General features: G+C 53.1%; 1 protein-coding gene across 1 annotated transcript in view; it reads left to right on the forward strand.

Annotated features, from left to right (window-relative positions):
• The window catches only part of KIF25 (kinesin family member 25), a 45,828-nt gene that overhangs the window by 18,810 nt on the left and 12,954 nt on the right, over nt 1-14,064 (forward strand). The window contains exons 6-8 of the mRNA XM_043592768.1: nt 114-202; nt 2,051-2,087; nt 10,763-10,830. Coding sequence (XP_043448703.1) covers nt 114-202; nt 2,051-2,087; nt 10,763-10,830 — 194 coding nt within the window. The remainder of the gene's footprint in view (nt 1-113; nt 203-2,050; nt 2,088-10,762; nt 10,831-14,064) is intronic.

A 14,064-nucleotide genomic window follows, 5' to 3' on the forward strand; every position in this document is an offset into this window, starting at 1 on the left:
GAACGCGACGCTCACGTCCCGGGGAAGCGGCCGTCAGGCCGCGGTCTCTAAGGAAATAGTCCGCCCACTCAGACTTGCCCCTGAGCTCACAGGGACAAACTCTGTTGTCGTAGGAGCTGAAAGGGAATATCAGGGTTCACTGCCGGATCCGCCCTTTGTTGCCTTTTGATGAGGAATCCGAGGATCCAGCTTCACGGAACAGGTAATTTGCTTTCGCATCGTGTGTGTGTGTGTGTGTGTGTGTGTGTGTGTGTCTGTTTTAAGGAACACAATAGAAAATGCAGTGATTTCCCACGCCTCCCATCTTCCTACCCTTGGCCCCAAAGCAGGATGTGTCTGTCCCTGGGGTGGGGGGTGGGTGGGGAGCTGCCTTGCTCATCATGAAGCAGCGGGACCACCGACGCGGCCAGCCTTCTTTCAGTGCCCGGCAGGGCCAGGCTCTCGCTGGTCCTCTCTCTGTATGGGGAGCACCTCCCGTATTTACCCCAGAGGCCCCTCAGGGGCGCAGAAAGGTAACTAGTACTGACCTAGATGTTTGTGACCTAGGCTTTTTTTTTCTTCTTTTTTTCTTTTTTTAAATGTTTATTTATTTTTGAGAGAGAGAGAAAGAGAGAGAGAGAGAGAGACAGAGTGTGAGTGGGGAAGGGGCAGAGAGAGAGGGAGACACAGAATCCGAAGCAGGCTCCGGGCTCTGAGCCATCAGCACAGAGCCCAAGGCGGGGCTTGAACCTATGAACTCTGAGACCATGACCTGAGACAAAGTCGGACGCTCAACTGACTGAACCACCCAGGCGCCCCTTGTGACCTAGAGTTTTGATGGTATTAATGAATAAGGGAATTATCTGGAATCATTTTGGTTGGCTGTTTGCTTGAAAACCCTACTAAGTATGACTTTCCTTTCTTCCCGCGAGGAAACAACCCCCCGTGGGAATTTCTCCCCATTGTAGCCAGATGGATTCCACATTCTAGGCCCTCCATCGGGGACACCACCTCACACTGTCCCCTGCTTGCGTTAGGTCAGTCCCGTCAGCAGGTCCGCAGCGAACAGGCACTGCCTTCTGCCCTGTGAGGTGGCTCGTGTCAGGGTCCTGCCCTCGTCTGCCCAAGTCTTGCTCTGCTGTAAGGGCCTCACTCGGGCCACACTGACGTTTGCATCATACGGTCTAGCACTTGGCTTGGGAAGGTCGTTAGAAGGCCCTTGGTCAGTCCTGCAGCATGAAATGCAATTTGTACCTTTTTGACAGTGGTTGCATATTTTTTTCTTTTCGTGGGCATAACACGTATGTGCTGTGCTGACTGGTTGCCGTGTACTGTGTGTCAGAGGTCCAAGGACCTGGAAACACAGCCGCCAGCAGCTCCAGACTGTGGTGTTTTCACGTACGCGTAGCTTTCCCGTTGCTGATGTCGGGCCGCTGCTTAGACACAGAAACGTGTCTGCCGTTGCGGGGAGTTCTGCCGGACGCCGTTGCTCCTGGCTGTCTAGCTTCTCAGACCTTCCCGAGCGGCTTCCTGACCTTGTGCCTGTGTGCCTACATCATTTACGTTCATTTAGCTTCCATTTCTGCGACACGTTGCCTTTTGCCAGATTCATGATTGCCTTCAAACGGCCAAGGTCCTGAAGGCGGAGACCTTGGTGTGACGTTGTGTGCACATCAGCCAGCCCCACAGCTGCACTTGCAGGAGGCATCGGGTTGTAGATCTGTCCGTCTCTCCCGCACGACACAAGAAGGGAACATAGAATGAAAAGCAGAGGCAGAAGAGAAAACGTTGGCGGAGAACGTGGGAAGGACGGAGGAGAGACGAGAATGAGGAGCAGGGAGAAAATCTGAGACGCTGATACAAGAGCAGGGGTGAGGGGCAGAAGTGGGGGTGACGAGACAAACCCAAAGGCAAGGAGAGGACGGGGGCGGGAGGGGGGAGGACAGGAAGTGACCACAAAAGGAGGGCCCCGCAGAAATGACAGTGGCAGAGAAGAGTTTGGGGAGTAGGGAAAGAGAAGGACCCTCCACAGTGATGTGCGTGGTCATTATTGTCATTGTTTTACCCCCAGCTCTGTGCCTGCGGAAGTGGTCCACGCCGTCGATGACGTGAGTCACATCTCCAGCACGCCGCACTTGGAGGAGCTCTCTGTGTGGTGGTTCCCGTGGGCCCCAGAAACGTCCACCCCTGGGCGTAAACCAGAGACGGGTGAACATAGGAGTGTTTCCCCCTTTATTCCGTGCCTCCTCAGATGGCAAAGATGGGTTCTGTGTCCGGATTTCCGCTGGAGCGAGAAATTAACGCAGGCTGGGTGCGCGTCCCTTGTGCGAAGCCGCGGGCCTCCTCACTGTAGGTGTGTGTGTGTCAGGAAAGCCGCTCTGCTCTCGTTGGTTTTCCAGCCCCCAAGTCAGCCAGCGCACGAAAGGACGGAACCTGTGGTCTGAGCATAAGGCAAGAAACGCAAGCGTGGAACCGATGTGGCTCCTCATGAACCGTGTCGTTTTAAAATTGTGAAACGGACGTGTCTGCTACCAGCCCACAATTTTGTTTTCTCTTCAGAACCTGCGTTGTTTCTTAGCTTTATCGACCCAAAAGGCCTGGCAGCAACAGTGGGAAGCCCAGCACCCAGACCGTGGTTTCCACCTGCTGGGAGTACAGGACGCGCCCGGGACACAGGCTGTGCCGGGCAGTAAAGCGAGTAGGGAAGACGGTGGGGTTGTGTCCACAAATGCAGAAGGGATGCCCACTGCCGTAGGGTGAAATAATGGAGCTCAAGACGTGACTGGAGCCAGGTTGAAAAGGTACAGAATTCTATGCAAACCTTCAGTTCGCAAGTACTTCTGTCTTTAAATCTCACTGATGGCCTTTGGAGAGGGCTAGAGCATCGGTCTATTACTCTAAAAAATTACAAAGAAGTAAACATTTATGATGCCTTTCCTGTACGAAATGCGTTTCAGGGTAAATAAATAGTTGGCGAGAGAAAGTTTTTCTTTTCAGAAGATTCTAGCTAATCGATTCAGAGTAAGTGATAAGAATAGAAGTCACCACTCAAAAGCCCTAATAGGTCTGGGTGACAGTCTTCAGTGGGTGCTAGATGGTTAGGGGACAGCAGGATCTTTACCACAGAAGGTTCCAGAACCCAGAGCACTTGAAGTTTCACAGACAGAGAGATGCAGACATGAGGAGGTGGCCACGGGCCATGAGGTCACAGACAGACGCTGAGATGTGACAAGGTGGCCACAGGCCATGAGGTGCTACAGTCCCACCAGTGAAGAGACTGGGCTGCAAAGTTGAGCCCACATCTAATGGAGTCTGGGGGTCTGCCATTTTGAACAAGAGGAAAGAAATCAGCCAAGTCAGAACGTGAGACACTTCACAGGACAAGTGACCCGATTCCTCTGAGAAATCAGTAACGCCAAGAAGGGCAGAGGAGGCAGAATGGGAGACACCCCAGGCTCGTAATCACAGTCTCTGAACAAGTCAGCTGTAAACCACATTTTGGGGACAACCAGAGAAATCAGACTACGTGTGGGTTTGTATTAACTGCCTGAAGTGAGATGGTAATGGCATGGGGCTGTGCTGAAAAACTGAGTCCACATAAGTGAAATCAAATGCTGTGTTGTCTGGTATTTAAATTAAAATATGCTAGGGGAATGGGAGGTGGGTTGAGCATCTGTATAAAACAAGATGGACCAAATGTCAAGAGTGCTGGGTGAGGGCTCTCATTATCCTGTTTCCTCCAGTTTTGTGCATGGTTGAGCGTCTCCGTAAATAAACGTGAAGATACGTTGGGCTTACACTTCACTGCCGCTTGTTACGACCATTGCTGCACGAGTCTAGAAAGCGTGTGGAAGGTGAACTCTCAGCTGTATTGAAGCCCAGACCCTGGTCCTCTAGACCGCGGTGCCGGGTGGAAGCCGCGAGGGGCTGCTCCCCCCCGCCCCCCGACAAGGTCCGTCGTTGGAGTCCGTCTTATGGTGGTCACATGTCATAATCTGCAGTGACTCTTCCTAAAGCCACTTGGGTTCCCGGATCGACGGCTTTCTTTTTACACAGCAGCCCAGGAAACCGTTAGAGCGGTATTGAAAACTCTTTCAACAGTCTCTGCAAATAAGCACTTTAAAAAGTCCTTGTTTTGAAGGATTTTTTTTTTTTTTTTGGTCTATCACTTGATGCGTTGTCTGTCGCCTTAAACACCAGTACGACTGAGTCAAGCAAAAGGAGACAAATTAAATTCTCATTGTTAGGAATTTGAGTGAAAAGGAGCCCTGATGCATCCTGTTAAATCTCCTATAGGTGGAGACGCGGAGTATCCGTGGTCGAGTACTGGTCCTTCCTGCACCGTGCGTGATCTGCGGGTGTACTGGTTGACCTTCAGTTTTTAGTGGGAGAATGTATTCCGAGCCCGAGACCTGGCCCTCAGGTGCTTTATAAAGACCTGTTGTCGTCCCTGCTTTCTATTATAGATGTTCTTTGTCGTGTGTTCACCTCGTGACTGTCCTCTCTGGTTCCTGTCAAATTCCCACTGAATTTTCAAATTCAGAAGTTTGAGGGTTTTGTGTTTCCTTATATTTTACGCATCAAGATAACATTTCTTTTGATTGGGTCATTTTGGATTTTCTTTGAAGGACTGAGTGGAACCCAAGTTGTGTTTTAACTTAATCGAGCTGCTGGTTCCGGAGCTTTGTGTCACTAAATGTGCGGAGAAGGCGAGCGGTCAGTGTGGTGACCTCCGGGCTCTGGGCTCCCACGGGTGCTCCCGAGTCTGAAGAGCGTGAGAGTCTGTGTCACACGTGTGGCACAGCGTTGCGTTGCAGTTTGCGACCTAATCCAACATTGAATCGTTGGCGATTCACACTGTAAATAAAATCAGTCTCGCGGGGAGGAGTCTGGCCACTGTCCCTAGTTCTCGGTGGCTGTCTTCAGGGTTAGTTAGGTGCATTTCCCACTTAACATGCATCTGCTTGTTTGACAATCAGATATGGAAGAAGAGATTTGCAGCTTTGTCTGCTTGTCTGTGGCTCCCCTTATTTTTCACTCTTATCAAGCCATTCAGTTTGACGGTCACAGGCTTGACTTTCCGAATACAGCTAAGGAAGCCTAGGGGTCAAATGATTCTCCTGCAAATATCTGCAGCTGAGGTCAAAAACATTTTCTGAGAGGCGCGTGACAAAGACTGATGGGTTTGACATCCCTAAGACAAAATTGTTAATGATCAAAGTTTCATAGGGTCCTTAACTTGTCCCCTAACCGAGGCTTACCTGGTCCTCGCCGTAACCGTGATGGCGGCGACATCTGCCAGCAGCTTCGGCTCACGCAGAAAGCAGAGACGTGCGTTCACGCCCCGGATACTCCGGTGTCTGGTGGGATGAGGCGCGAAAGCACGCTGAGGGAGACCTCTGCATCTCGAGACGGTATTTGAGGATGCTTGCATGAGCTCAAACATAGAACATCCCAACCTGAGCTCCGCATTTTCCCTGCGGACACACCCTTACTCCCGTCTCCCCATCTTCGCAAGGGAAAGTCATCCACCCGGTGTCTGGTGCCAGAAATGTGGGGGTCCCTGTGGACTCTTGCCTCATGAGTGCCCCTCAGATCCTGTCGGTTCTGCAGGAGGAATCTCCCCTGGGTCTGATTTAGTTCTTTCCCATCGCTCTCGCACTTGGGGCCACACTCCTGTCCCTGGGCCTCGCCGACCTCGCCCTCCCGAATCTCCGATCCGCTCTGTGGCTGGGGAGAGCAGTCCTTGAAGATGCAGTTTGGTCAGATACGTGGGCCTCCTGGCTTGAAGAAGAAACTGGGAAGTCTCAATTCTGACCTCTGTTTGTGCAGAGGAACATACGCGTTGCTCCCAGCTACACTGGCCTTGAACGTGACAAGCCCTTCGCTGCCTGCAGGACTCATGCACTTTCCTCCTTCCAGAATGCCCTTCCGCTCAGCCTGCCCGGGCATCCCAGTCTGAATGAGACCATCTGTGTCCCCCCCCACCCCCGCATCTATTTACTTCTCTGGGGTTCTTGGTGGAATCGCACATAATTTTCCGCTGCCGATTTGTGAAGTTCGTCTGCACCCCCACGTGTAGGCCTCACCCTCTGTTTACCATGACACTCGGTTCTAGATCTGGCGTGGCCATGTCTCCGTGCACACGAGCGAATGATACACACGCTTCTAGTTCATTCCACAGCCTGGGGCTTTCTTGTCCGTTCTGCCACCAACGAAACAGGATAGGAATTGGAAGACCAGAGTCACAGGCTAACCGTGCACCTCGGCTCTGTCGCTCGGCTTCTTTTTTTTTTTTAATTTTTTTTTCAACGTTTATTTATTTTTGGGACAGAGAGAGACAGAGCATGAATGGGGGAGGGGCAGAGAGAGAGGGAGACACAGAATCGGAAACAGGCTCCAGGCTCTGAGCCATCAGCCCAGAGCCCGACGCGGGGCTCGAACTCATGGGCCGCGAGATCGTGACCTGGCTGAAGTCGGACGCTTAACCGACTGCGCCACCCAGGCGCCCCTGTCGCTCGGCTTCTTGAGGCCTGTGAAATCCACTCTTTCCTGCGGTGAAATTGTGGGTGTGAGAGGGGCTTTCTAGAACCCAGATTTAGTGTCTCAAATATGAACCAATTGTGAAGAACTGAAAATCGTTACAACGGCTAGTGTGACTTATACAGACTTTGGTCAGAAAAAGATGTTTGCATTTTTAAGGAGTTACAAGGATTTAAGGAAGAAATTCTCTTTCTCTTCCCATCAGCTTACTTCAAGCTCAAGCTCTTTGACATTTTCTTCTACTGGTCAGTTATTTCATGGCTTGAAATCGGATTCACAAAGAATTTGTCCCTCATCCCGTCTCCAGCGTGCACACCATCCCAGGAAAGGACACACCCTTCTGCCGGAAGACCCATTGCCACGGCCGAGTGCCCTCCACTGGACTGCTCTTATTTCACTCGGTGTCTGAAAGTGACCCTCTTCTGCGTAACGTCTCTGGAGTAGGTACTACAGAGTTCCTAGTATTTTCTCCTTTCGTAGGTAACTAATTTATCCAAATTTTAGAACCATGGACTTAGCGAATTCTGTGAGGCGCACCAGGGCCGACCCCGTTGCCGGCACACTTCATAGATGGCAGGAAATGGGGCTTCGAGAAGATAAATGAGCACCCAGGGTCACACAACAAGTTGTACCAGAGTCCGAATTAGCAAATAGGGTCTATACTAGGTGTGAAGAAGTCTGTGGCTGCTTCTTACCCAAAGACCTTCAAGAAGTGTGGAGCCGGTGACTGTCTGTGGTCCTGGCGGCCCCTGCGGTGCCGGGTGATGGGCAAGGTCGGGCTGGATGCCACGGCCAGGCGTTGAAGCAGTCGGTAGGCTCGGGCCCACGTCTTGTCCCCGCTCCGCCGAGTAGCCACGGACCAGCACCCCGGTCCGCGCACTCGCACGCACGTGTGCCCTGTGAGTGGACACCCTCCCGGGCTGGGTCCCTGATCTCCGAGGGGATGCCATGGGAGGACGTCTGGGAGCGTAGGAACACTCGGCCCAGCCTGTGGGTCACTTCTGCGAATCCGTCGCCCAGCCTGGAAACTGGAGCGTGGCAATGATTTACGTGACCCCCTCCTCCCCTCCCCGTCTGAGGTCATCACCAGTTCAAATTTTATTTCGATAGTGTCTTGCATTGAATATTGATGTAGATGCCAATAAAACCTATAAATTATACAATGTTCATAAGTACCTAGAATACTGGTATAACGTCAGGAAGACGGCGACCGACTGCGCCGGGCGCCTCCCACATGCCCCCCCCGGGGAGCCTTGCAATTCCACGAGGCAGGTGTGCCCATCACAGCGGTGCCCGCAGGTCTGCGTTGACCATCTCGGAGTACCCGGCCGCTCCCCTCCCTGGAGGACGGATGCCAGAGGGCAAGAGCCTGAAATTTTGGATGAAGGGAAATTATCTTAAAAGGCCGCGGGAAATGAGTCTTATTGGTGAGGAGAAGGGCGTTGAGTGCTATGAACGAGGAGGCATTTGTTCGGAAAGGACGGGAAGAACATTTAAGCTGTGTTTGGGAAAATGGGACTTTGCTCTTGGAATCGTTTCAGATGTTGCTTAAAATCTAGTGATCACACCGTAGGATGACATGCTAAATAGCCAGGGAAGCTTCTGGACTCATGCTTGTTTTTATGGCTTCTTACGTTCCTTCTAGGGTGTCCCTTGAGCTTTTGGGTGAGACGTTGTAAACCTTAGCATTTTCCATTTGTTTGTCTTTATGGTTAAAATGCAGACATTTGAAGACGTCAGTAAAACACTTTGGGGTGTGTGTTTCTGCGCCGTTCATCCTGAGGGGCTCGGGTTACGTCTTGGCACAATATTAAAGGAATACCACCACGAAAATATGCCTCAAGCGGGGAGCGAGGGGCCGAGGCTGGTGGTCAGATCCTGGGTCCGGGTGCCAGGTATGGCTTCTGCTCTGAAGACGGTGTCAGTGCCTTACTGCTCGGTCCTGCGTCTTCCTGCGGAGTTTGGGAGTTAAAAAGATTTAGGAGGGGCGCCTTGGGGGTTCATCCGGTTGAGCGTCTGACTAGCTCAGGTCATGATCTCGCGGTTCATGGGTTCGAGCCCCGCGTCGGGCTCTGTGCTGACAGCTCGGAGCCTGGAGCCGGCTTCAGATTCTGTGTCTCCCTCTCTCTCTGTCTCTCTCTCTCTGTCTCTCTCTCTCTCTCTCTCTCTGTCTCAAAAATAAATAAACATTAAAAAAATTTTTTTTTCAAAATTTTTTTTTTCAACGTTTATTTATTTTTGGGACAGAGAGAGACAGAGCATGAACGGGGGAGGGGCAGAGAGAGAGGGAGACACAGAATCGGAAACAGGCTCCAGGCTCCGAGCCGTCAGCCCAGAGCCCAACGCGGGGCCCGAACTCATGGACCGCGAGATCGTGACCTGGCTGAAGTCGGACGCTTAACCGACTGCGCCACCCAGGCGCCCCCCAAATTTTTTTTTTTAAGATTTAGGAGCTGCTTCCTTCACAGGGGTATTACTGTTATTATATACCAATATTACCGGTATCATAAGGGGACAAACAGCCCCTGCGGCAGCTTGTGGCACACTGTCGGTGCTCAATAAATCCTCAGCGGAGAACTGAACTCTCCGTTAGCGACTCCCCTGAGGATAAGACCTCTTCCTCGAAAGCCGTGTTCAGACATAGCCACCCCCAAACCTTCGGATAGTAACTAGATAAGGTGCCCGGGCAGCAGCGGCCGTGTGACGGGACGGGGGGCCCCAGTCACGGACCGCTGCTCCGTCCTGGCCAGAGTCCCCGTGGACGGGTTTCCAGTCCTTTCTGCTCTGATGTACTTTTCCTAATGGTAGCAAACGGCCTCCCACTCTGCCACCCCCGGCTGGCAGCTTGAGATAAGGCCTTGAATGGTGCGCCCACAGCTTGATGTCCTGTCACTAGCTCCTCACACTTTTCGGTTGAGGTGACTTATCCCCTTCTCGTCTGATGTACACGTTGGAAAGATTTCCAAGGCAGTGACATAAAGCGTGGACTGGAAGGAAGGCCGCTGGGCTGGAGACGGAGAGACCAGCGCAGGGGGGAAGCCAGGGACCATCTCGTCAGCCCGTGCCCCCCCCCCCCACCCCAGGAGCAGCAGCAACGAGTGTCGGGAAGGGAAGGCCCGTGCGAGATGCTTCCGGTGAAATCAAGGCCTAACTATCGAGTGTGTTGGCAAGGCCACCGCTGAGTAATTTTTTCAAAGCCCGTCTTACCCACACGCACACCTGTGTGCCTGTAGCGTTCCACGTTTGATCACGGGGACGGTGCGGCCTCACCTCGCTGGCTGGGTCAGCACCTGAACCGGCGGCCCTCACAGATCCAAACGCAACCGCACGCGGCTCCCACGGCCCGGCCCGCGCCGCTGGCGGGAAGTAACAACCACGTCTAGAACAAATGGCATTGAATCCCACAGCTTATGCCCTCAGCGCCCACCCAGGCCGCTTTCTGGACACGCATTTATTTTTGCAGATACGCGTATACGTGAAGGGACCCGCAGGGAGCCGGGAAGGCACACCCTCCAGTGGCTGTCACGGAAAAATCAAATGTTGGTTGGTTTTCACTTCTTGCTACAGGCCTGGTCATGAATTTGCATTTTGTCTTAGAATCGGAACCCATTCGGAATGTGTATTTTTGTTTCTGCGCTTCAGGAGAAGTAATCTAATGCTGCGTTTCTTGTTGAAGACAGCCTTTGCTCGTGTCCACACAAGATGGCATTGAGGGAGACGGCGGGGCAAGACCCAAAGTCCACGCGTTTTAAAAGCAAAACTTTTAACGCCACCAGTTATAATGAAATAACATGTCCGAGACGGGACTTCGTCGGTCCTGGGAGAGTCTCACGCCTCACTCGAGAGGTCAAGTGCCCGCAGAGGCCCCTCCCTGGGCCGCTGCACCCCCCCCCCCGCCCCCCCGTCTGTAGCAGAGAACGAGCTCCTCTGGGCGTTTCTTGCGGAGGCGACTTTCCTCTCGTACGAGTGCCCGGCCGGCGTGTCCCCTAGAGGGGAAGGAAATGTTACAGTCTCTGGGGACCATCTGGTCGCTGTCTTAGTTACTCAATTGTGCGGTTCAGTAAAATGCATCCGTAGACAATCTGTAAACCGGGCGTGGCTGCGTTCCACCAAAACTTTGTTTACAAAAACTGGCGACAGGCTGGATTGGCCCGAGGGCTGTGGTCTGTCAACCCCTGCTCAGTGTTACCAGTGCAGCACTGGCTGTGTCTTAACTGCCTTGTTTACGCTTTTTTATTAGGAAACAGTCCTGGTGAAATGTGACCGGGCCGCTCACCCGCCGATTAATAACACTTATAGTTTTGAGAGGTAAGTGCTTTGACACAGAAAACAAAGTCACGCAAATATAAATCTTGCGTTAGCATTTGGTTAATGAAATTCACAATTTATCCCATCATTTGCACTAATTGCTAATGAGCATAGGCAATTGAGTGGAGAAAGCATGTCTTGTCTTTTTTGTTTGTTTAAGTGTATTTATTATTTGAGACAGAGAAGGTGAACGGGGGAGGGGCAGAGAGGGGCGAGAGAGAATCTCAAGGAGGCTCCACGCCGACAGCGGCGAACGGGACGCGGGGCTCCAATTCGCAAACCGTGAGATCATGACCTGAGCCGAAGTCAGATGCCTGACTGAGCCCCCCAGGCGCCCCAAGCTTGCCTTTGCGACAAGTAGCGGCGAAGCAGTGGGTGAGCCTGCAAACAGGAAATGAGCCTTGGTCTGTGCACCACACTTTTCAGTGTTTGTGTATTTATTTTGAAAGAGAAAGCGTGAGAGCGTGCGAACGGGGGAGGGGCAGAATCGGAAGCAGGTTCCAGGCTCCGAGCTGTCAGCACAGAGCCCGACGCGGGGCTCGAACTCACAGACCGCGAGATCATGACCTGAGCCGAAGTCGGACGCCCAACCGACTGAGCCACCCACGCGCCCCTGTGGGTCACACCTTTTGCAAAAAAGTAACTGACATGGAATCTAGACCTAAATATAATGCATAAAACCACAAAACTTTCAGAAGATGACTCAGGAGAAAAGTCTTTGTGGCCTCGAGTTAAGGAAAGAGTTCCCAGAAATGCCACAAAAAGCGTGATTTATACAAGAAAACGATGTATCGGGCTTTGCCACAGACACCGTCTGCTCTGTGTGTGTGTGACGTCACCAGGAGACAGGGCAGGCGAGCCCCAGGCCAGAGCGAACCTTTGGAAATCACAAAGCTTACCAAGCACTTGTACCCAGAGAGGAAGAGAACAGACCACGCCGTACGCAGGTGGGCAAAGTGTCAGTACAGACGTTGCAGCCGAGAGACGCCGACGTCCTTAGTTTCGTGGGAGGGCCGGCTGGAAGCCACCGGTCCACGTGGCCCAATGCCGAAACCACGGGCTGGTGGCTGGAGGGGTCAGCGTGGTTGATGCGGACGAAGGTGGCACCGCCCCTTTGGACACGGTGTTCTGTGACATGAAACGCGCTTTCTATGTGACCCAGACCTTCTGGAAGAGACGAAGGCCTGAGGGTGGAGAACAAGCCAGACTCTGCCAGGAGCTGGGAGGCGGGAGGGGTTGTCCACCGAGAGGCCACAAGAGAGGCCACAGGGGAGGCCACGGGGGAGGCTCGTGCCGAGAGCTGCTCTCCGTCTCGGTGGCGGCCTTGTGTGCACTTGTCTGTGCCCACGGAGCTGCCGCCTCCGTGGCCGAAGCGCGGGATCCATTTTAAAAATACAGTCAATGTTTCAGGGAGACCTGAGGAGGCAAGTGGGCTAATTGTGACGTGTGGGTCCTGATTCAATCCGTAAACTCTGATGCTTTTTTTAACAAGAAAGCTGAAGTGGCCGTGTGGCTTCAGACATGACACCACCAGGGAAAGGGGGCCTTCCTCAGAGGAAAGGGGCCGGCTGTCAGCGCCAGCTTCTCGTCCGCAACCCAGCTGCCTCTCCTCGTGCACCTGGAATGTTCCCTCCCGTGGGCCTTCAGGGCCACCTGTGTCTCGCCAGGCGTTTCGGGTCCTGTGTTGTCCATGCTCCGAGCAAGAGGAGGGCCAGGTGGGCCACGCCACCCCAGCCCGCTGCCACGGGGCGGGTCTTCAATCCCCCTCGTGTTCCTGTGGCTTCTCACGTGTTCCAAGCACGTCTGTGCAGGTCCCGGGGCTTGGCCTTGTCAGGAGCCCCTGGGCGGGCACCGCGGGTGGAGAAGCCAGGGCCGGCCGCTCACACGCCTTTCCAGGGTCAAGTCTGTCTTGTGCCTGCCGCGTGTCTTGTGTCGTGTGCCTGCCGCGGCCGTGGGACCCGGGAAGGGGGGCAGGGCGCTGGGGGCGGGGACGCGTCTGTCGGTGTCACGGGGACCCCTGTTTTGGGGAGCCGGTGGGGGGGGCAGCACGCCATACACATTGGGGTCAGACTGAAGGGGAAGGTCTCGATTGTGGTGTTTGGGCTGAACAAAAAAAGAAAGGAAGGAATTTGCGCCAGACGCTGTCCATCCAAGCAAGAAGCAAGAGTTCACATTTAAATCTCCGTAAGAATTTATTCAGGGGAAGAATTTATTCAGGATTGTCCCACTTCAAAATCAGCAGAGCATATGGGTCTTATGAAATCAGAACACTGTTTATTTTATAAGAGCTTTTGACGGAACTAATAAATGTCAAAATATTTTATTTCAGGGTTGAAAGAAACTCTCAACAGTTTCAGGACTTAGCCCCTTTTTAAAAATAAATATGTGTGAAGGGGAAAATACGTTCCTTCCTAAAACATTCAGGGAAAGTATGAACGGGCCCAGAGTCAGAAGACCGCTGCTATCTTCTAAGTGGGATAAAAATACATTATTATTTTTTAAAATGGCAAATTAAAAGTGGCAGCCATTGACCCAAAATGCCGTAAGAAAAATAAGAAGTAATTTCATTATTTTGAGCATAACGGATGTATCCGGTAGTTGAAGGCCTCTTGGCTGTGTCCCCCCGTTACACGCATTCATGCTGTGTTGTCCCCATGTTTGCGTCGATTCCCGGGGTCGTGAGTTCGAGCCTTCCCTGGGCTGGAGGTGAGCTGACGGTGTCTGCACCGGTCCTGACGTTCTGTTAACCAGGCGTTAACCAGGCAGAGAAGAGAGGACATTCCGGTAGGGAGACAAAAGGGTCAAAGGCACAGAGGAGATAGGAGCAGAGGGTCAGAGACCCCCCCCCCGACCCCCACAGGGTCAGGACCGCAGTGTGGCCGGGCGCACCCTGGAGACGGTGGGGGTGCTGGCTGTGTGGAGCAGACCCCCAGGACGGCTTCGCCTTCCCCCTGGCAAGTGAAGGTTGGGTTAGCCCTGCCGGTCAGCTGGCCCGCCACCCCCCCGACCCCCGTGCCCACAGCTTCCCGCCAGGACGTGCTTGGACCTGGGGCCTCCCAGCTTCTGGCCTCCACCCAGCTTCTCTGGTGGGAGGCCGGACACCCTGTCGGGCAGCTAACAGCCTCCTGCACCTTTTTCTCCAGTGAGCTCGCGTCTCTAGATGTGTTTCTACAAGATACAGAGAGGACTTCTGATATGAGAAGAAATACACTGAACATGTTCCTGCCTAAGGAA

This window comes from Prionailurus bengalensis, chromosome B2, assembly GCF_016509475.1.
Source record: "Prionailurus bengalensis isolate Pbe53 chromosome B2, Fcat_Pben_1.1_paternal_pri, whole genome shotgun sequence".
NCBI lineage: Eukaryota > Metazoa > Chordata > Mammalia > Carnivora > Felidae > Prionailurus > Prionailurus bengalensis.